The sequence below is a fragment of the Trichosurus vulpecula genome, chromosome 5, assembly GCF_011100635.1.
Source record: "Trichosurus vulpecula isolate mTriVul1 chromosome 5, mTriVul1.pri, whole genome shotgun sequence".
Classification (NCBI taxonomy): domain Eukaryota; kingdom Metazoa; phylum Chordata; class Mammalia; order Diprotodontia; family Phalangeridae; genus Trichosurus; species Trichosurus vulpecula.
The window spans coordinates 177,070,359-177,085,141 of NC_050577.1; the positions used below are offsets into that span (position 1 = coordinate 177,070,359).

General features: G+C 42.5%; 1 protein-coding gene across 1 annotated transcript in view; it reads left to right on the forward strand.

The window, feature by feature from the left end:
- Positions 1–1,817: 1,817 nt before the first annotated feature.
- TM7SF3 (transmembrane 7 superfamily member 3) overlaps positions 1,818–14,783 on the forward strand; it is a 34,801-nt gene continuing 21,835 nt past the window's right edge. Inside the window, exon 1 of the mRNA XM_036761103.1 lies at positions 1,818–2,117. Within this exon, the coding sequence (XP_036616998.1) occupies positions 2,027–2,117 (91 nt within the window). The 5' untranslated portion in view covers positions 1,818–2,026. The remainder of the gene's footprint in view (positions 2,118–14,783) is intronic.

Here is a 14,783-nt window from a genome sequence, read left to right on the forward strand (position 1 = left end):
CCGAAAAAAAAGAGTCACAGAGTTCCCTAGTTGTTGTTCAGTCATCTTTTCCAGTTGTGTCTGACTCCTTATGACCCCATTTGGGGTTTTCTTGGCAAAGATACTGGAGTAGTTTGCCATTTCCTTCTCCGGCTCATTTTACAGATGAGGAGACGGAGGTAGACAGGGTTAAGTGACTTTTCCAAGGTCACACGGCCAGGAAGTGTCTGAGGTCAGATTTGGACTCAGGAAGATGGGTCTTCCTAATGCCAGGCCTGGTGCTCTATCCACTGGACCACCTAGACACCCCCAGAATTGCCTACAGTACTGAGGAGAAAGGAATATAACCAAAAAACAAAACAAAAAAACAATTTTAACTTCAAATATGTGTGGATTAAACTCAAAAAAATAAATGAATGTCAGAATGGCCAAAATAAAATTACTCTTAACTCTTTTACCTAATGTATAAACATACACTGAGAGACTAGGGTAGTGTTCATTTATTTCTAGAGAATAGACCACCTTTGGTGGGATGGTGGATAGTCAAGAGTTTGATTGTCAATTTAACACCAAGGGCCTGCGGGGGTAAGGGAATGGGGCCATCAGGAGGTGAACAAAAGGGGAACTCGAATTGGAAGGGGCCTTAGAGGCCCTAGTCCAACCGCTTTCTTTTTATAGATAAGGAAGTTGAGGCCTGGAGGTTATGACTAGCTAGAGGCAAAAGAAGGGTTGGTAGGTTGCCTAAGAAAACCGATAACATTGCAGTTTTGCCCAGGAGCCATTATGATATAAGCTTCCTGCCCTGGGGTCCCATTTTGGTGAAGCCTTTAGCAAAGCCTGTATCCAAAATTTCTGTCCAGTTTCATACAGAGCATTCTATAGGTGGAGTTGTTCCCTGGATTTTGGCAGAACTTTAATTTACATTGTTCATAAATAAGATTACCAAAGAGTGTTCCGTTATAGCATATGAGAAATCAGTGAGTTGGTCCAGCCACTCTATCAATCCACAAGTCTAAGCCTAGGCTAGGTGGTATACCCGAGGAACCAGTATAGACCTGAGTTCAAATGCTACCTCACAACTTTACTAGCAGTGTGACCCTAGGTAACTAATCACTCTCAGACTGTTTCTTTACTTATAAAGTGTGGGGGAGAATTGGATGTGGGGACTTTTAAGGTCTTTTCCAGTTATAAATCTATGATACTGCCGCGCTAGACCTTGGGGTTACTAGTACTAAGAGTTTACATGCTAGGCGCCAAGATGAAATAATCCCTATTTTGCGAAGCAGTTACATTTCCCTACCCAGGGAGGGAAGCCGCTTCGACTGCCAGATTTTTCATTTTGACAAACTGACTCCCTTAGAGAACTAGGAAATCTACCACAAAATGAAACCGATCTTAAAACGATGCTAGAAAGCACTATGCCCAGGCCGGCCCATTTCTTTTCCTTTACAAAGCCTCAGCACGGACGAGGCTGGGCCAGAGAGCATCATATCCCTAGAAGAGAGCTAAATGCTCTCAGGTGCACGGGTCTACACGCGTTCAGATGGAAACCCCGGGGCTTTGTTACACGTCTTAGACTTTCTAAGAAGGACCGCAAAACCCTGGGGAAGCATTCAGTTAAATCGGTCGGCAACCTGCAAATCCTAGATCAACCCCGCCTACCTACCCTCCTCGCCCACGCCAGGGTCCTGCTGCCACCTTGGTCACCTTCCCCCTAACAGGTGGGCATGCATTTATTAAGCGCCTACTATGCAAAGTGCTGCAAGGCGGACTGCGCCCGGGGTTGGCGAGCGCACGGACCCATCGGGAACTAGGGGGAGGAGCCGCCGTCTCCTTGGAAAACGCCCCTCCGCGCCATTCGGTGCCCCTCGCCCCCCGCGGGAGGCGGAGCCGCGGGGTGCCCGGACCCGGGGAAGCGCCGGAAGAGGAAGCCCAGAACTTGGCCTTGGGAAGTAGCGGGGGGCGCGTGGGGCGGACAGGTGCGCCGCACCGGGCGGCGATGCGGGGGCGCCGGGGAGCCCCGGGCTAGCGAGGCTAGTGAGCCACCATGGGGCTGCTCGGGCCCCTGCACCTGGCTCTTTTGGGGCTGGGCTTGGGGCTGGCTGGTGCAGCCGAGACCCCGGTGAACTCCAGCGTAGGTAAGGAGCGAGCTGGGGCCCAGGAGGAGGATAGGGGCTGCCCGTTGCAACCTGGACTTTAATATATGTGTGTGTGTATTTATGTATTGCGCCGTGCTATTGCATTATTTCTTGCAACAGAACATATTTTATTTTAAAACAAAATGCTGCATTTAAAAGTGCTCACGAATGAGCGCCTTAGGGAGGAGCGGGGACCGAGGCCTTAGATTCCACCCTGGGAAGAAAGATCAATTACTTCCAGATGCCCTGGCCTCCGGGAAGCTTCTGCTGAGCCCCCTCCCCGCTGCCGGTACGCGAAAACCGGGGCAGAAGCTTGAGAACCCCTGTCGTCTCGCTTCTTTTCCCGGGGACATTGTAATCCAGGGTCTGGAGCAGCCGTGTTTCTGGCTTTCCCATGCCGTTTCTCCAACCTGGGGCCCGGACCTTAGGTAGATTAGTGCAGGTGCAGAAATAACGGGGTTAGGGCCCCTCTTAACCCCAAACGTGGAGCCTCCAAGTTGCATCTTAGAGCAGTCATTTCAAGGAATTTGCTATGTGTGGTTAAGAAAAGTCATGCAGAGAATTGGTCTTTATAAAATGTGTATCATGTGCTTGGTGCATGGGGTCTGGCAACAATCCCTGGTTTGTTCCTTTTTTCCTCCCCTTCGTACTACTTGGGAGAGATCATCAGACTCCTTTAAACGCCATTAACTTGCTTGCGCTATTTGGGGCCTGAAGGAGTATCTTTAATGCAAGCAAATGAAACAAAGCTGAATAATTTGAATTTCAGAAATGCCCAGCTTTTGCAAAACTGAATTTGTGTCACTGGGAATGCTAACTTTTTTGTGCATTGCTTCGTCTCAAGAAGATGAGGTTATGTTTCTAATACAAAGCAGTTTATAAAAATATCACAGGACCTTTGGTGTAGTGCTTTAAAGCTTTAGAAGTATCCTCGCATTAAATCTTTGATGCCCCTGTGGGATTGGCAGAGCACGTGTTATTTTCTCCTGATCTTGTATGTTAAAGACTAGCTTGTTCAAGGTTACTCATCTGTCAAGTGATGTAGGCAGGGCCAGAACTCAGGCCTTCTGGCTCCTAACTCAGTGTTTTTTCTATTATGTCAGAAACAAGATATTATACAACACCCTGTCAGAGATTGAAAAACAAACAACCTATCAGAGGCATTTGGCCTTTTTTTTTGTAGAAACTTGGCATTATTTTTTAACTTGGAAGAGTTTGGTCAAGAACTGAGTCAAAAAGCTATTAATTATGCAAGAAATTTCCTGACCAAGGTTTAAGTCTCCTTTCTGACACATAACTTGCCTTTGATCATAATTGGTCCCTTACTTTTTGCTGTTCTCGGCACCTTGCTAACTAAAACCAAATTGCAGAGTGATTTCATGTAGCTGATCTACGTGGTAGAGGAAATTTCTCACATCATTGAAGTCACAGGCCATGATTCCCCCACCCCCTCCCCATCCAACCCAGTGACATTTGATCATTGCTGAATCTTTCTCATGTTTTCCTTCTTATCCTTCATCTCAATTCCCTGTGGCATTTTTTCTGTTGGGCCCTTTTTGCATTTCCTTAAGAGAGAACTTAACTCTTCCCACTGAGTAACCAGACTTGTTTTGACGTGTGTATGTGAGCTAAAGATGAATAAAGATAGTTAAGAAAGACTTTAATTTAGCACAAGCCTTATCAAGATTTTTATGCAACTCTTAAACCAGAGTTTGAGGTGGAAATGCCAAGTCCATGACACTTGGCACTTAGAATGCCTTCCCAACAATGTTATTGCTGCCTAAAGAGAGGTAGGTGTGAGAAATGGACTATGCGTCTGTAATGGCAACCACACTGTCATACCCAGGATGGCTGCTTTACTTAGGAGAGATAGTTGTTTCAGGGGTCAACAGTCTTTCTTTTTTTAATCACGTAAAATACAAACACAAGAGAAATAAAGACCAACAGACAGGGCTCTACTGCCTGAATCAAAGCTTTACATCCACCACTGAATCTAGAGAGCCTTTACCTCTGAGGAGTCGTGGAGCTCTGAACTTACAGCCACTCGGTCTCGACCAGGAAATCACAACATCGAGCCCTCAAAGCAAAAGCTCACCTCTCACAATGTATACTCTTTAGGCTCAGTGTCTAATTAGAAATTAACAAAAGGCGGGTAAGCCTTTCTATAAGCTAGCAAGCTTCCCTTTATGGGCTCCACAAGAGGCCTATTAATGGGTGGGGAAGATCTTACACCCCCCATTAACATCACAGTATCATAGAGTGGTGGGGTTGATCATAAAACTGGGGGCTGGATTCTTTAGGTTAGGTAGCCTGATACCTGGTGTTTGAATAGTGCTGTAACACTGGCAAAGTGCTTCACAGGTATTTATTTCATTAGCACCTCAGACATCTTTATTCCAAGTCTTTATTAGTCCTGCTTTGTAGATGAGGAAATCCATGGAAGGCACCTAAGTAACTTGCCAAAGTCACACAGTGTCTGAACTGAAGTTTTCATGACTTAAAGTCCAGTAGTCCATCCACTAGGACAGGGTAGCTTGTACTTTATAGGCCCTTGGCTGGTTGGTGAGTCACTGACTTCTCATTAATTAAGTGCTTACTATGTGCCAGGCCCTGCGTTAAGCTCCGGAAATGGAAAGAACGGCAAAAAAAAGTCAGTCAGTAAACATTTATTAAGAGTTTACTAGGTGCCAAGTCCTGTGCTTAGCACCGGGAATCCAAAAAGGAAAAGACAGAGATAGTTCCTACCTTCAAGGAGCTACAGTCCAATTGAGGAAGACAATACATAAAAGCAGGCTTTGAGAGGTGCCACGGGGAGGAAGTACAGGACTAGGAGTAAGGTGTGGAAGTCCCTCGAAGGAGTGCAACCAGGTGAGAAATGAGATGTCTGACTTGGAGGTTGGATGGAGTTCATGGCCCCACTGTCCAATCAGTGAGACAAGAGGGTGGTAATTCAGTAGGGAACCGAGGATGATGAGGTTAGCCCAGTAAAGAGCTTCCTGGGACGTGGTGGACAAGTCCAAGCTTTCAGGCGGCTCACGATCTAATGAGGGAGACAACATGCAGGCAGCTGTATGTACAAACAAAGTATATACAGCATAAATTGGGGCAATATCACAGGGAAGGAACGGGTAGGTGGGTAGAGTTCAGGGCCTGGAGTCAGGAAGGCTCATCTTCCTGAGTTCAGATCTGGCCTCAGACATGTACCAACTGTGTGACCCTGGGCAAGTCACTTACTCCTGTTTGCCTCAGTTTCCTTATCTGTAAGATGAACTGGAGAAGGACATGGCAATCCACTCCAATATCCTTGCCAAGAAAACCCCAAATGGTTTTTTTTTTCCCAGACAAGACTGAAAAAAGACTGAACAACACCAGAGGGAAGGCACTAAGATTAAGGGGAACCAGGAAAGGCGTCTTGCAGAAGGTGGTCAAATTATATGTTTATGCAGGAGTTTGTAGCTAATTAAAAATCCACAGATTTTCCCAAAATGTCATCATTCTGATATTCTACCTTCTCCAGGGTTTTTTTTTTTTAAATTGAGTTTTGTAATAATTCCTTCTATTAACCCTATTTTCTTTCTCTTGTATGATGCTAATAGTTCCCATTCACCTAGCATTTTGATATAGATGCCAATTAGCAATGAAATATGCCAGAAGCACTTTTTCTGTTATAAAGGGCCCATGCTTCCTTTCTTTAGTCCGTTTATAGTTAAATTTTTATAACTCTAGTTTTGAATCTCCAAACTTCCAGTTTTCAAACTGAACATCTAAATGTTGTATGAAGAATTTTTCTGGATCAGCTAGGTGGCACAGTGAGTAGAGCACCGGCCCTGGAGTTATTAGGAGGACCTGAATCCAGCCTCAGACATTTGACATACTTACTAGCTATGTGACCTTGGGCAAGTCACTTAACCCCAATTGCCCTGCCTTCCCCCCTCCAAAAAAAAAAAAGAATTTTTCTGTTGAGGTTTTTATTTTGCATAAATATTCCAGTATTTGTGCCTTTTAAATTCTGAGAGTGTGACAATATAAAAATTGATATCGTGAAACACTGCATCAGCAGAAAGAACAGTGGGTTTGGAATCAACGGACCCACATTCAACTCTTGGTAAGGTCACTTACCAACTCTGTGACCCTGGACAAGGGCCTCAGTGTTCTCATCTGTAAAATGGAGTTGGAATAGTTGGTCTCTAAGCTTCAAATCTGGCTCCAAATCTGATCCTTTGATGCTGTAAGTAGAGAGGTAAGATGTGGATGTTCTCTCTCTGCAATAGTAGAGATTCTAATGGTTAGAATCCTTTTATTAACAAATCCTGTTCTGTGAAGGTTGGATTCAGTCAAAGGGCTGCACTTGAGGACCTAGAGGGACACATGTGGCCTTAAGGCCACAGGTTCTCCAGCCCTTGTAACCTATCCACATGCTTTTTCATTCTGTGTAACTCTTGGCCACATGGTCCAGTAAAAGTCTTCATAGAGGGTCAGTCCAATGTGATTTATGTTAGGACATTGGCAAGAGTCCCACAGTCTGTATTGATGGAGTGAATTATGCTCACATCTGTGATCTCACTAAAATGTCTTCCCACTGAGGGTTGCGCCCAGGCCCTAACCTATATCCATGATTTCTGGCCACAGTTGAAAAATTGGATCTTTCCCTTGGCAGGGTCCAGGACCCCCTCCCAGCTCCTATTGGGCAATAAGATAAGAAGCTCAGGAGAGGTTAGGGTTGCTTCCTGTTTCATTTTTGTACCTACAGCATCCAAACATGGTACCTTGCACATTTTAAATATTTTACTAGACTTGTGATTGCTTTGGCATAGAGATCTCCCAATCAAAGCACATTTATTCTATCTCTGTCTCTTATACGCTTAAAGAATTACTTAGGAGAATGAGAGGTTCTTCCTGGTTATGAAGCCAACTCTGTCTACTACCCATGCTGACTCTTGCCTCGAATTTGTCTCATTGAATTGGTTCAAGTGCCTCTGTTTCCCTAGGGTAGCCATGGCCTTCTTCCTTACCTGTGGACCTGCTGTTGACAGAAGAGGTCCTGGGAAAATACCTGATGCCAAAGATATACAAAGTGTCCGAAAAGTCTTAGTGAAGTTTTAAGTTAGTAAAGCTTAGAACTGCACTAAGACTTTTTTGCACACCCTGAGGGCAGTTTTTTAAGTTTTTAGTTGCTTAGGTTTTCATTAAGACTTTTGGGACACCTATATTAGCATCCAAAGGCATTTGACCTCCAAAGAAGGCAAAATACATAGCCTTTCCTTTGTAGAGGGGGATGACTTTGGGTGGGGAACATGGCATTGTTATCAGAATCAGTTGTTGCATTAAGTTGGTTTTGCTCAGCTTTTTTGGAGGGGGGAGGTGGTTTAAAAAGTATTTTATTTTTTTTCCAATACAGGTAAGGATAGTTTTCAGTATTCATTTTTTATAAGATTTTGAGTTTCAAATTTTTTCCTCCACCTCCTCATCCGCCCTCTTCAAGCTGGCTCGTAATCTGATATAGGTTATACATGTGCAGTCATGTAAACATATTTCTACATTAGTCATGTTGTGAAAGAAGAAACAGAACAAAAGGAAAAAGCCACAAAAAACAACAAAAAAACGAAAATAATATGTTTCGATCTTCATTCAGACTCCATAGTTCTCTCTCTGGTTGTGCATGGCCATTTTCATCACGAGTCTTTTAGACTTGTCTTGGATCATTGTATTTCTGAGAAAAGATAAGTCTATCATAGTTGAGCATCACACAGTGTTTCTGTTACTTGTGTACAATGTCCTCCTGGTTCTGCTCCCTTCACTCAGCATCAGTTCATGTAAGTCTTTCTAGTTTTTTCTGAAATCTGCCTGCTCATCATTTGTTATGGAATGATAGTATTCTGTTACATTCATATACCACAACTTGTTCAGCCATTCCCCAGTTAATGGGCATTTCCTCAGTTTCCAATTCTTGGCCACCACAAAAAGAGCTGCTATAAATATTTTTGTATACGTAGGTCTTTTTGCCTTTTTTGTGATCTCTTTGGGACATAGACATAGAAGTGGTATTGCTGGATCAAAGGGTACGCACAGTTTTATAGCCCTTTGAGTATAGTTCCAAATTGTTCTCCACAATGGTTGGATCAGTCCACAACTTCACCAACTATGTATTAGTGTCCCAGTTTTCCCACATCTTCTCCAACATTTACCATTTTCCTTTTCTGTCATATTAGCCAATCTGATAGGTGTGATGTGGTACCTTTTAATTTGCATTTCAGTGAGCTTTTTTTTTTTTAACTTATTTGTGACAAGAGATGGCTCTGGCTCTCTGGGTAGAGGATGTGTTCTCCCTACCTACTCTTCCCCCAGTTTTTGAAAATGGAGGTGATGTAAAAACAACTATCAATAAAAATTAAAAAGAAAAAATGTCAAAGAAAGGGAAGCTTTGTTGATGTCTAGGACGTGGGTCAGAATTATGGCTTTGTGATGCTTATTTTAAAAAAAAACATTTAATATTTTATTCCCCCCATTACATGTAAAAACAGTTTTTAACATTTAAAAATTTTTTTGAGTTCCAAATTCTTTCCCCACATCCCGGTCCCTCTACCTGTCACTGAGAAGGCAAGCAATTTGATATAGGTTATATATCCTGCGACATTTGTTACTATAATTATGGACAAGTTACTTAAACTCTTTGGGTTTCAGTTTCCTTATCTGTAAATTGAGGTTTGACTAAATATCCCTAGTGTCGCCCATGCGGTGGCCAGATGTGGACCACAATACTCCTGAGCGCGCCTCAAAATAGATTAAATTATAGTTCCTCTCTGATTTTGTTGTGTTGCTGTTCGATAAAAAAAAATAAACACTGGTGGTTTTCTAGATCTATATGTGGCCTGAAGGGATCCTCATATATGTGATTTTGTGGCCCCTGTTTCTCCCTGAGCTTGACCCCACTGGTCTAGACAACATCAAAGGTTCTTCCCAGCTCTGGATTTGTGATAGAATGATCTCCTCAGCCTGTCCCTGCCCATGAATGTTCTCTATTTAATTAGGCACCTGTCAGTAATTCATCCAGAATATGGTACACAGTACATTCCTAAGGCAAGGACTATACGGTTCTTTTAAAGTGTCTAAAAGGAAGAAAAGAAAGAAAAAAAATGTTGTTTTGTAATTGGATAAGCAGTTTATGAACTAATTAAGATTGGGGCCAGAGGGGAAACAAGCTTGGCTGCCTAAGGTATGATGTAGAAGGGAAGCAAGTATTGGGTTTTTTTTTCTTGTTGATTTTTTTTTAAGCTGAAGCAGGAAAATTCTACTCTTCTTGGCACACAGGTATTGATTTTGTGAGAAGCTGACGCTGTATCTATTACAATAAAGGCTCATAGCTTCTAGTGGACAGTAGAGAGAGATTCAGTTCTTAAAAGGGAATCGGAGAAGTAAGGCATAATTTTAAAACCATGATTAACTTGTACAAATGCCTGAGCCTGGTTTTTATGTCTTGGGAAGGGGGAGGGAGAGTGAGAGAAGGCGGAATATACATTCATATGGTGAAATTTGCCACAAAACATTTTTATTCATTTCCATATGAACAGCCTGCGGTGGCAGAGATAACCCTCTACCCTTCCTGTCTCGGATACGTGTCAAGAGAGTTCCAGGGAGGTGGAAATTAGGGCCTGGAGCCGAGGGGGCATTCAGCTTCCTTTCTTCTCTTTCTTTTTTTAAAAATTAAATTTTTGGGGGCAGCTACGTGGCATAGTGAGTGGAGCACCGGCCCTGGAGTCAGGACGACCTGAGTTCAAACCCGGCCTCAGACACTTGACACGTTTACTAGCTGTGTGACCTTGGGCAAGTCACTTAACCCCAATCGCCCTGCCAAAAAGCAAAAAAAAAAAATTAAATTTTTTGGGGTTTCATTTTAAGTTCTGGACTGTCTCCCTCCCTCCCTTCCGACTTCTCACTAGAGAAGGCCACCACTTGACACAGATATGTGTATGTATGTAGGTATACACACAAATATACATAGATAAACACGGATGTACATGTGTGTGTCTAAACCCATACTATGTACACTTCTGTTTATCACTTCTCTCTCTGAAGGTGGATAGCGTCTTCCTTCATGCGTCCTTTGTAGTTAATTTGATACTCAGAATAGCTTATTCATTCGCAGTTATTCTCTGAGCAATATTGCCGTTACCGAATACAACGTTCTTTTGTTCTGCTTATTTCATTCTTCATCTTCATCTTTTTCTAAAGTCAGCCTGCTCATCGTTTCTTATAGCACAGTAGTACCCCGTGGTTAGCTATCTTTCTAGGCGTTGTGTCTCCTCAGGTTTCTGTCTTCCCTTAGCTTCAAGGGCATTACTAGGAAGACCTGGTTCTAAATCCTGTCTCAGATACCTAAGTATAGGAGCCCGAGTAAGTCACAACCTCTCTGTGCCTCAGTTTCCTCATGTAAAAAATCAGGGCGTTGGATTTGATGTCCTCTCAGTTTCCTTCCAGGGCAGGTAGGTGGTACGGTGGATAGACTGACTTGGAGTCAAGAAGATCCGAGTTCAAATGTGGCATTCACTGCACCTGTCAATCACCAGTTGGCTCCTGATTATCAAATCTGATTGGCCTTTTTCCATTTCTCATCCCCTTCGCCCCTCCTCCCCGTTTTTGGAGGTAGTGAGGTTAAGCGATTTGTGCAGGGTCACATAGCTAGTAAGTGTCAAGTGTCTGAGACAGGATTTGAACTCAGGTCCTCCTGAATCCAGGGCCTGTGCTCTATCTGCTGTCCCTGATCTCTCTTTAGCATTGGATCATCTCTTCTTTCCTCAAACCCTTTACTACCTTGGCTTCCAAAAAACCCCTCCAGTCTTGCTTTAATTGAACATGCTTTTGCTCAAGTATCCCATTTAAAATACAAAAACTTACTTCAAAATGCCTTGAAACTGAGGGGTGGGAGGTAGAAGGGCTCACCAGAGCAGGCTCCACACAAGAAAACTTCAGAAATTGAGTTGTTAGTTCTCAATAGGCTGGAGCCTACTGTAATGCCTCTTGTCCAAGTTACTGTTGACGGTGCTTCAGTTTACTCTGACTTTTTTTTTTTTTTTGGCAAGGAGTCTGGTAACTTTATATTTGAGTGTTAGCTATAGTGTAAATAGGCAGAACAAAAAAAAATGTCATATTTGGTCCCTCTGCTAGTTAAGGCATGGGATTCTGCAGAAAGTAACTGATAATTGTGACAAAGATATTCTAAAAACAGCTCTTATATTGAGTTCTCAACTAATGTAAGTGCTTTCTGTGGGCAGTAATCAACACAGCTTCCAAGGGCCAGCAAGCAACTTTGGAAAAGGAGTGTATCCAAGGCAGTGACCCTATTCTGGTGGTGTTTTTAAGGGAGACTCATTTCAGGGGAGGAAGGAGAGGGAATAGTAATAATAGAGAGCATTTACCTTTTTTTCATAAATTCTTTGTCTTAATTTGCAGTCTTTGTTAATTGTTTGATATTAATTTTTTCTTGTTGTTTTTCCTTAGAATTGTGATTTCGTTGGTGTAAAGAAGCTCTGGGAGCTTCTTTTATCAGTGCAGACAGATCGGCAACTGTTTTGCAGTTTATAAATGGAATTTCCTGAGGACTGAGATGTGACTTGCCCAGGGTGTTTGCTCACATTCTCTCTCTCTCTCTCTCTCTCTCTCTCTCTCTCTCTCACATGCACTGTATGTTTCAGAGGCTGGATTTGAACTCCCAGCTGTTCTTGATTTGGAGGCTGTATCCCTCCTCCACCATACCATGTTCTAGAGAACATCTGGATAACTATCAGGTGGGAGAGAATTTTTTTCAAAAAATCAAGAAAAATGAAGTAGAAATGGAGGGAATAAGTAAATACTAAATAATGAGCTGGGTTTAGAAATGTCTTAGGGTCTAATTAGGGTCTGATGGGGTTTTCATCGTTTATTTGTGGACTGGAGTTAAGAAAAATTCGCCATGGGTGATGGTTAAAAGTTGAGCTTAAATGTTGAAATGAAAAGTAGCCTCTTGCTACTGAATCAGATTCCTGTGAAGACTTGCTAGAAAAAATTTTGTAAGAGTTATTGCTTGATCACAGGCAAGATTTGCACTGTGTCTGTTCTCAGGACTCAGTCTCAAGACAATTGCTCGGTAAATACCACTTGAACTGCATTCTGCCTCTTTCCCTCCCTCCTACTCCCAAAGTCATAAGACCTAATTAAATCTCATGAAATCTTTTTCATGTATGCTTCTTCACATGTGATCAGAGGAGCAAGGATTAGTCCCGTTTCTGCATGCTCTGTGTTGTCTTTAGGGCAGAGGTCTGCCTTTGCTAAGTCTCTATCCATGGGTGGAAATTAATAGCAGAGTATTATTTCACAGGGACTAGTTTTTTAAATGCTTCCAACTTTTTTTGTATTTCCAATATTTCGTAATTTCCAATTTGTAATTCCAGTTTTTTATTAAGCAACTACTCTGTTCAAAAGCCCTGTGCTAAACATTGGAAATAATACTATGAACTCATTCTAATGGGGGAGACGACATATGGGAGATTTCAGCTGCCAGTCAGATGGATAGGTCCTGTGATCCTTAGGGTGAAGCAACAAAACAGATGGCAGTGCCTCTTTTTTTTTTTTAGTGCCTCTTTTTAAATGTCATTTCATCTGATAAAATTGTATCAGTTTCTGATCTTGAACTGCTTGAGAGTGCCAGGACTTTGGTAGCGAGTTTTCTGGGTCTTCCTGTATGTATGACACACCATCAAAAGCACAGACAGTTTGATGGTTGTGAAATATGCAATCATTTGTGAAATATACAAGACTCAGCTGCTTTGTCTCAAGAATCCAGCAGGAATTGCTGATGGGTTGTAACTTGCTAGGGTCATTTCTATGAAAAGCAAAGGGAGAGAAGTCAAGGATTATAGGTAAAGAAAAGTAAAATTCATTGAGTGGCTTTTCTTCTCGATACATCTTTATTCCTTGGAATGTAGCTTCCCAAAGTGTGGTCATTTTGTGGGGTGCCTTTTGCTTGGTTCTTGCCGCTCCAGGCACGTGAGGCTCCCCTGCCTCTTTTTTGGTCCATCTTCAGGAAATCGGTAAATAGAAGAAGGAAGTGGTATATAGATCCCAACTGTCAGATGGACATGCTTCCTGAGAAGAAGTCAGCTGTTTCTTCTTAAAGCACTTTTGTCTGTTCAGCTCATTACCTCGTATTTTGATGAGCTCAAACAATTTGACAGAACATATGCCTTGTTTTCAGTTTAACTATTCAGGGACAGAATCATAAGTGACGAGGCATTTCCTCAAACGAGTCCTCTCAACACATGTGCAAAAGTCAGTCTTGGTCTGGAGAGAACCAGTTCTACTTCCTAGGAACTTTGTTAATATTTTCAATTTATGCTTACTACTTTTTATTTGACTTTTTATTCTTATTGACCATTCCATTTTCTGTGAACTCTGCTACTGTGAGCATATTTTTGATTTAAAATATTAAAAAAATTTTCATGATTTTAATTCAAACATGGCACCAGTCAAACAACGTTGTTTCCCATCTCTATGCCATTGCAAGGCAGGAATGCACTCCCTTGTCATCTCTTTCTCTAAGAAGTCCTAGTTTCCCTCAAAACCAAAGCCATCCCATCCTGCAGCAGGCCTGCACTAATTCTCACCTACCTTACCTACTTATGCCTCCCCTTAAAAATGACTTTGCATGGGATTTGTTTATTTATGAAATACCCACTTCAGTAGTCTCTTCAATAGACTTAAATTTGTGTGTGTGTTGTCTTGCCTGGTGTAAGTTCTTTGAAGGATCCTAGATCCTGAGCTGGCAGGGACCTCTGAGGCCATTGAATCCAACCTGTTCCTTTTACAGTTAAGGAAACTGCTATCTATATGGAAGTTAAGGCACTTCTCCCAGGTCACAAGGGTAGCCTTCTTTTTGTCTCATTATATAAAGTGACTGGCACATAGCAGGCACTTAAAATGTGCTTGTTAATTGATCTCATTATTAGTATTATAAAAATTGAATTTGTAATCTCCCACAAACTTGCTTTTACTCCAAACTTTGGTATTTCTGTTGCTGATTGCCTTTTCTTCCCAATCACCCTTGGCTTTATCTTCTTCCTTTGTCCACACAGCCTACCCCAGTTGAGGGCCCTCATTACCCTTAGCCTGGACAAGTGCGTAATAGCTTCCTCACATTGGTCCCTCTTGTCTCCTTCAGTCCATTTCCATTTTCCTAAGGCACGAGTCCTCGCTTGCCCCAAGGATTAATTAACAACTCACCCTGGCATTCATGGCATTCTACAGTCTGACTGCAGTCTGCCTTTATAGCCTTATTTCATGTTTTACCTCTCCTGGCTGTCGCCCAACAGTGGTACCACGTATTGTTCACCCTCCATCTTGGTGGTCTCACTCAAGGCCTATGGTGCAAGTAGTTCCCTTTGTAGATCACCTTCTTCTGCCTTTCACTCATATGCATATACCCTCTTTCCATGCAGAGAAACTTGCCTGGGCTTTCTCATCTTACCCAAACTGGTATTGCTCTAAGGGGCTCACTGGGACCCAGAACACAGCCCAGCCCCACCATCCAATCACACACTTTCATTCACACCCTCTTCCTGATTACCTGCTGAGGCTACTCACCCCAGCCTTAATTCTTACTAAATCATTAATACTTAACTCACCCAACCCAGCTCA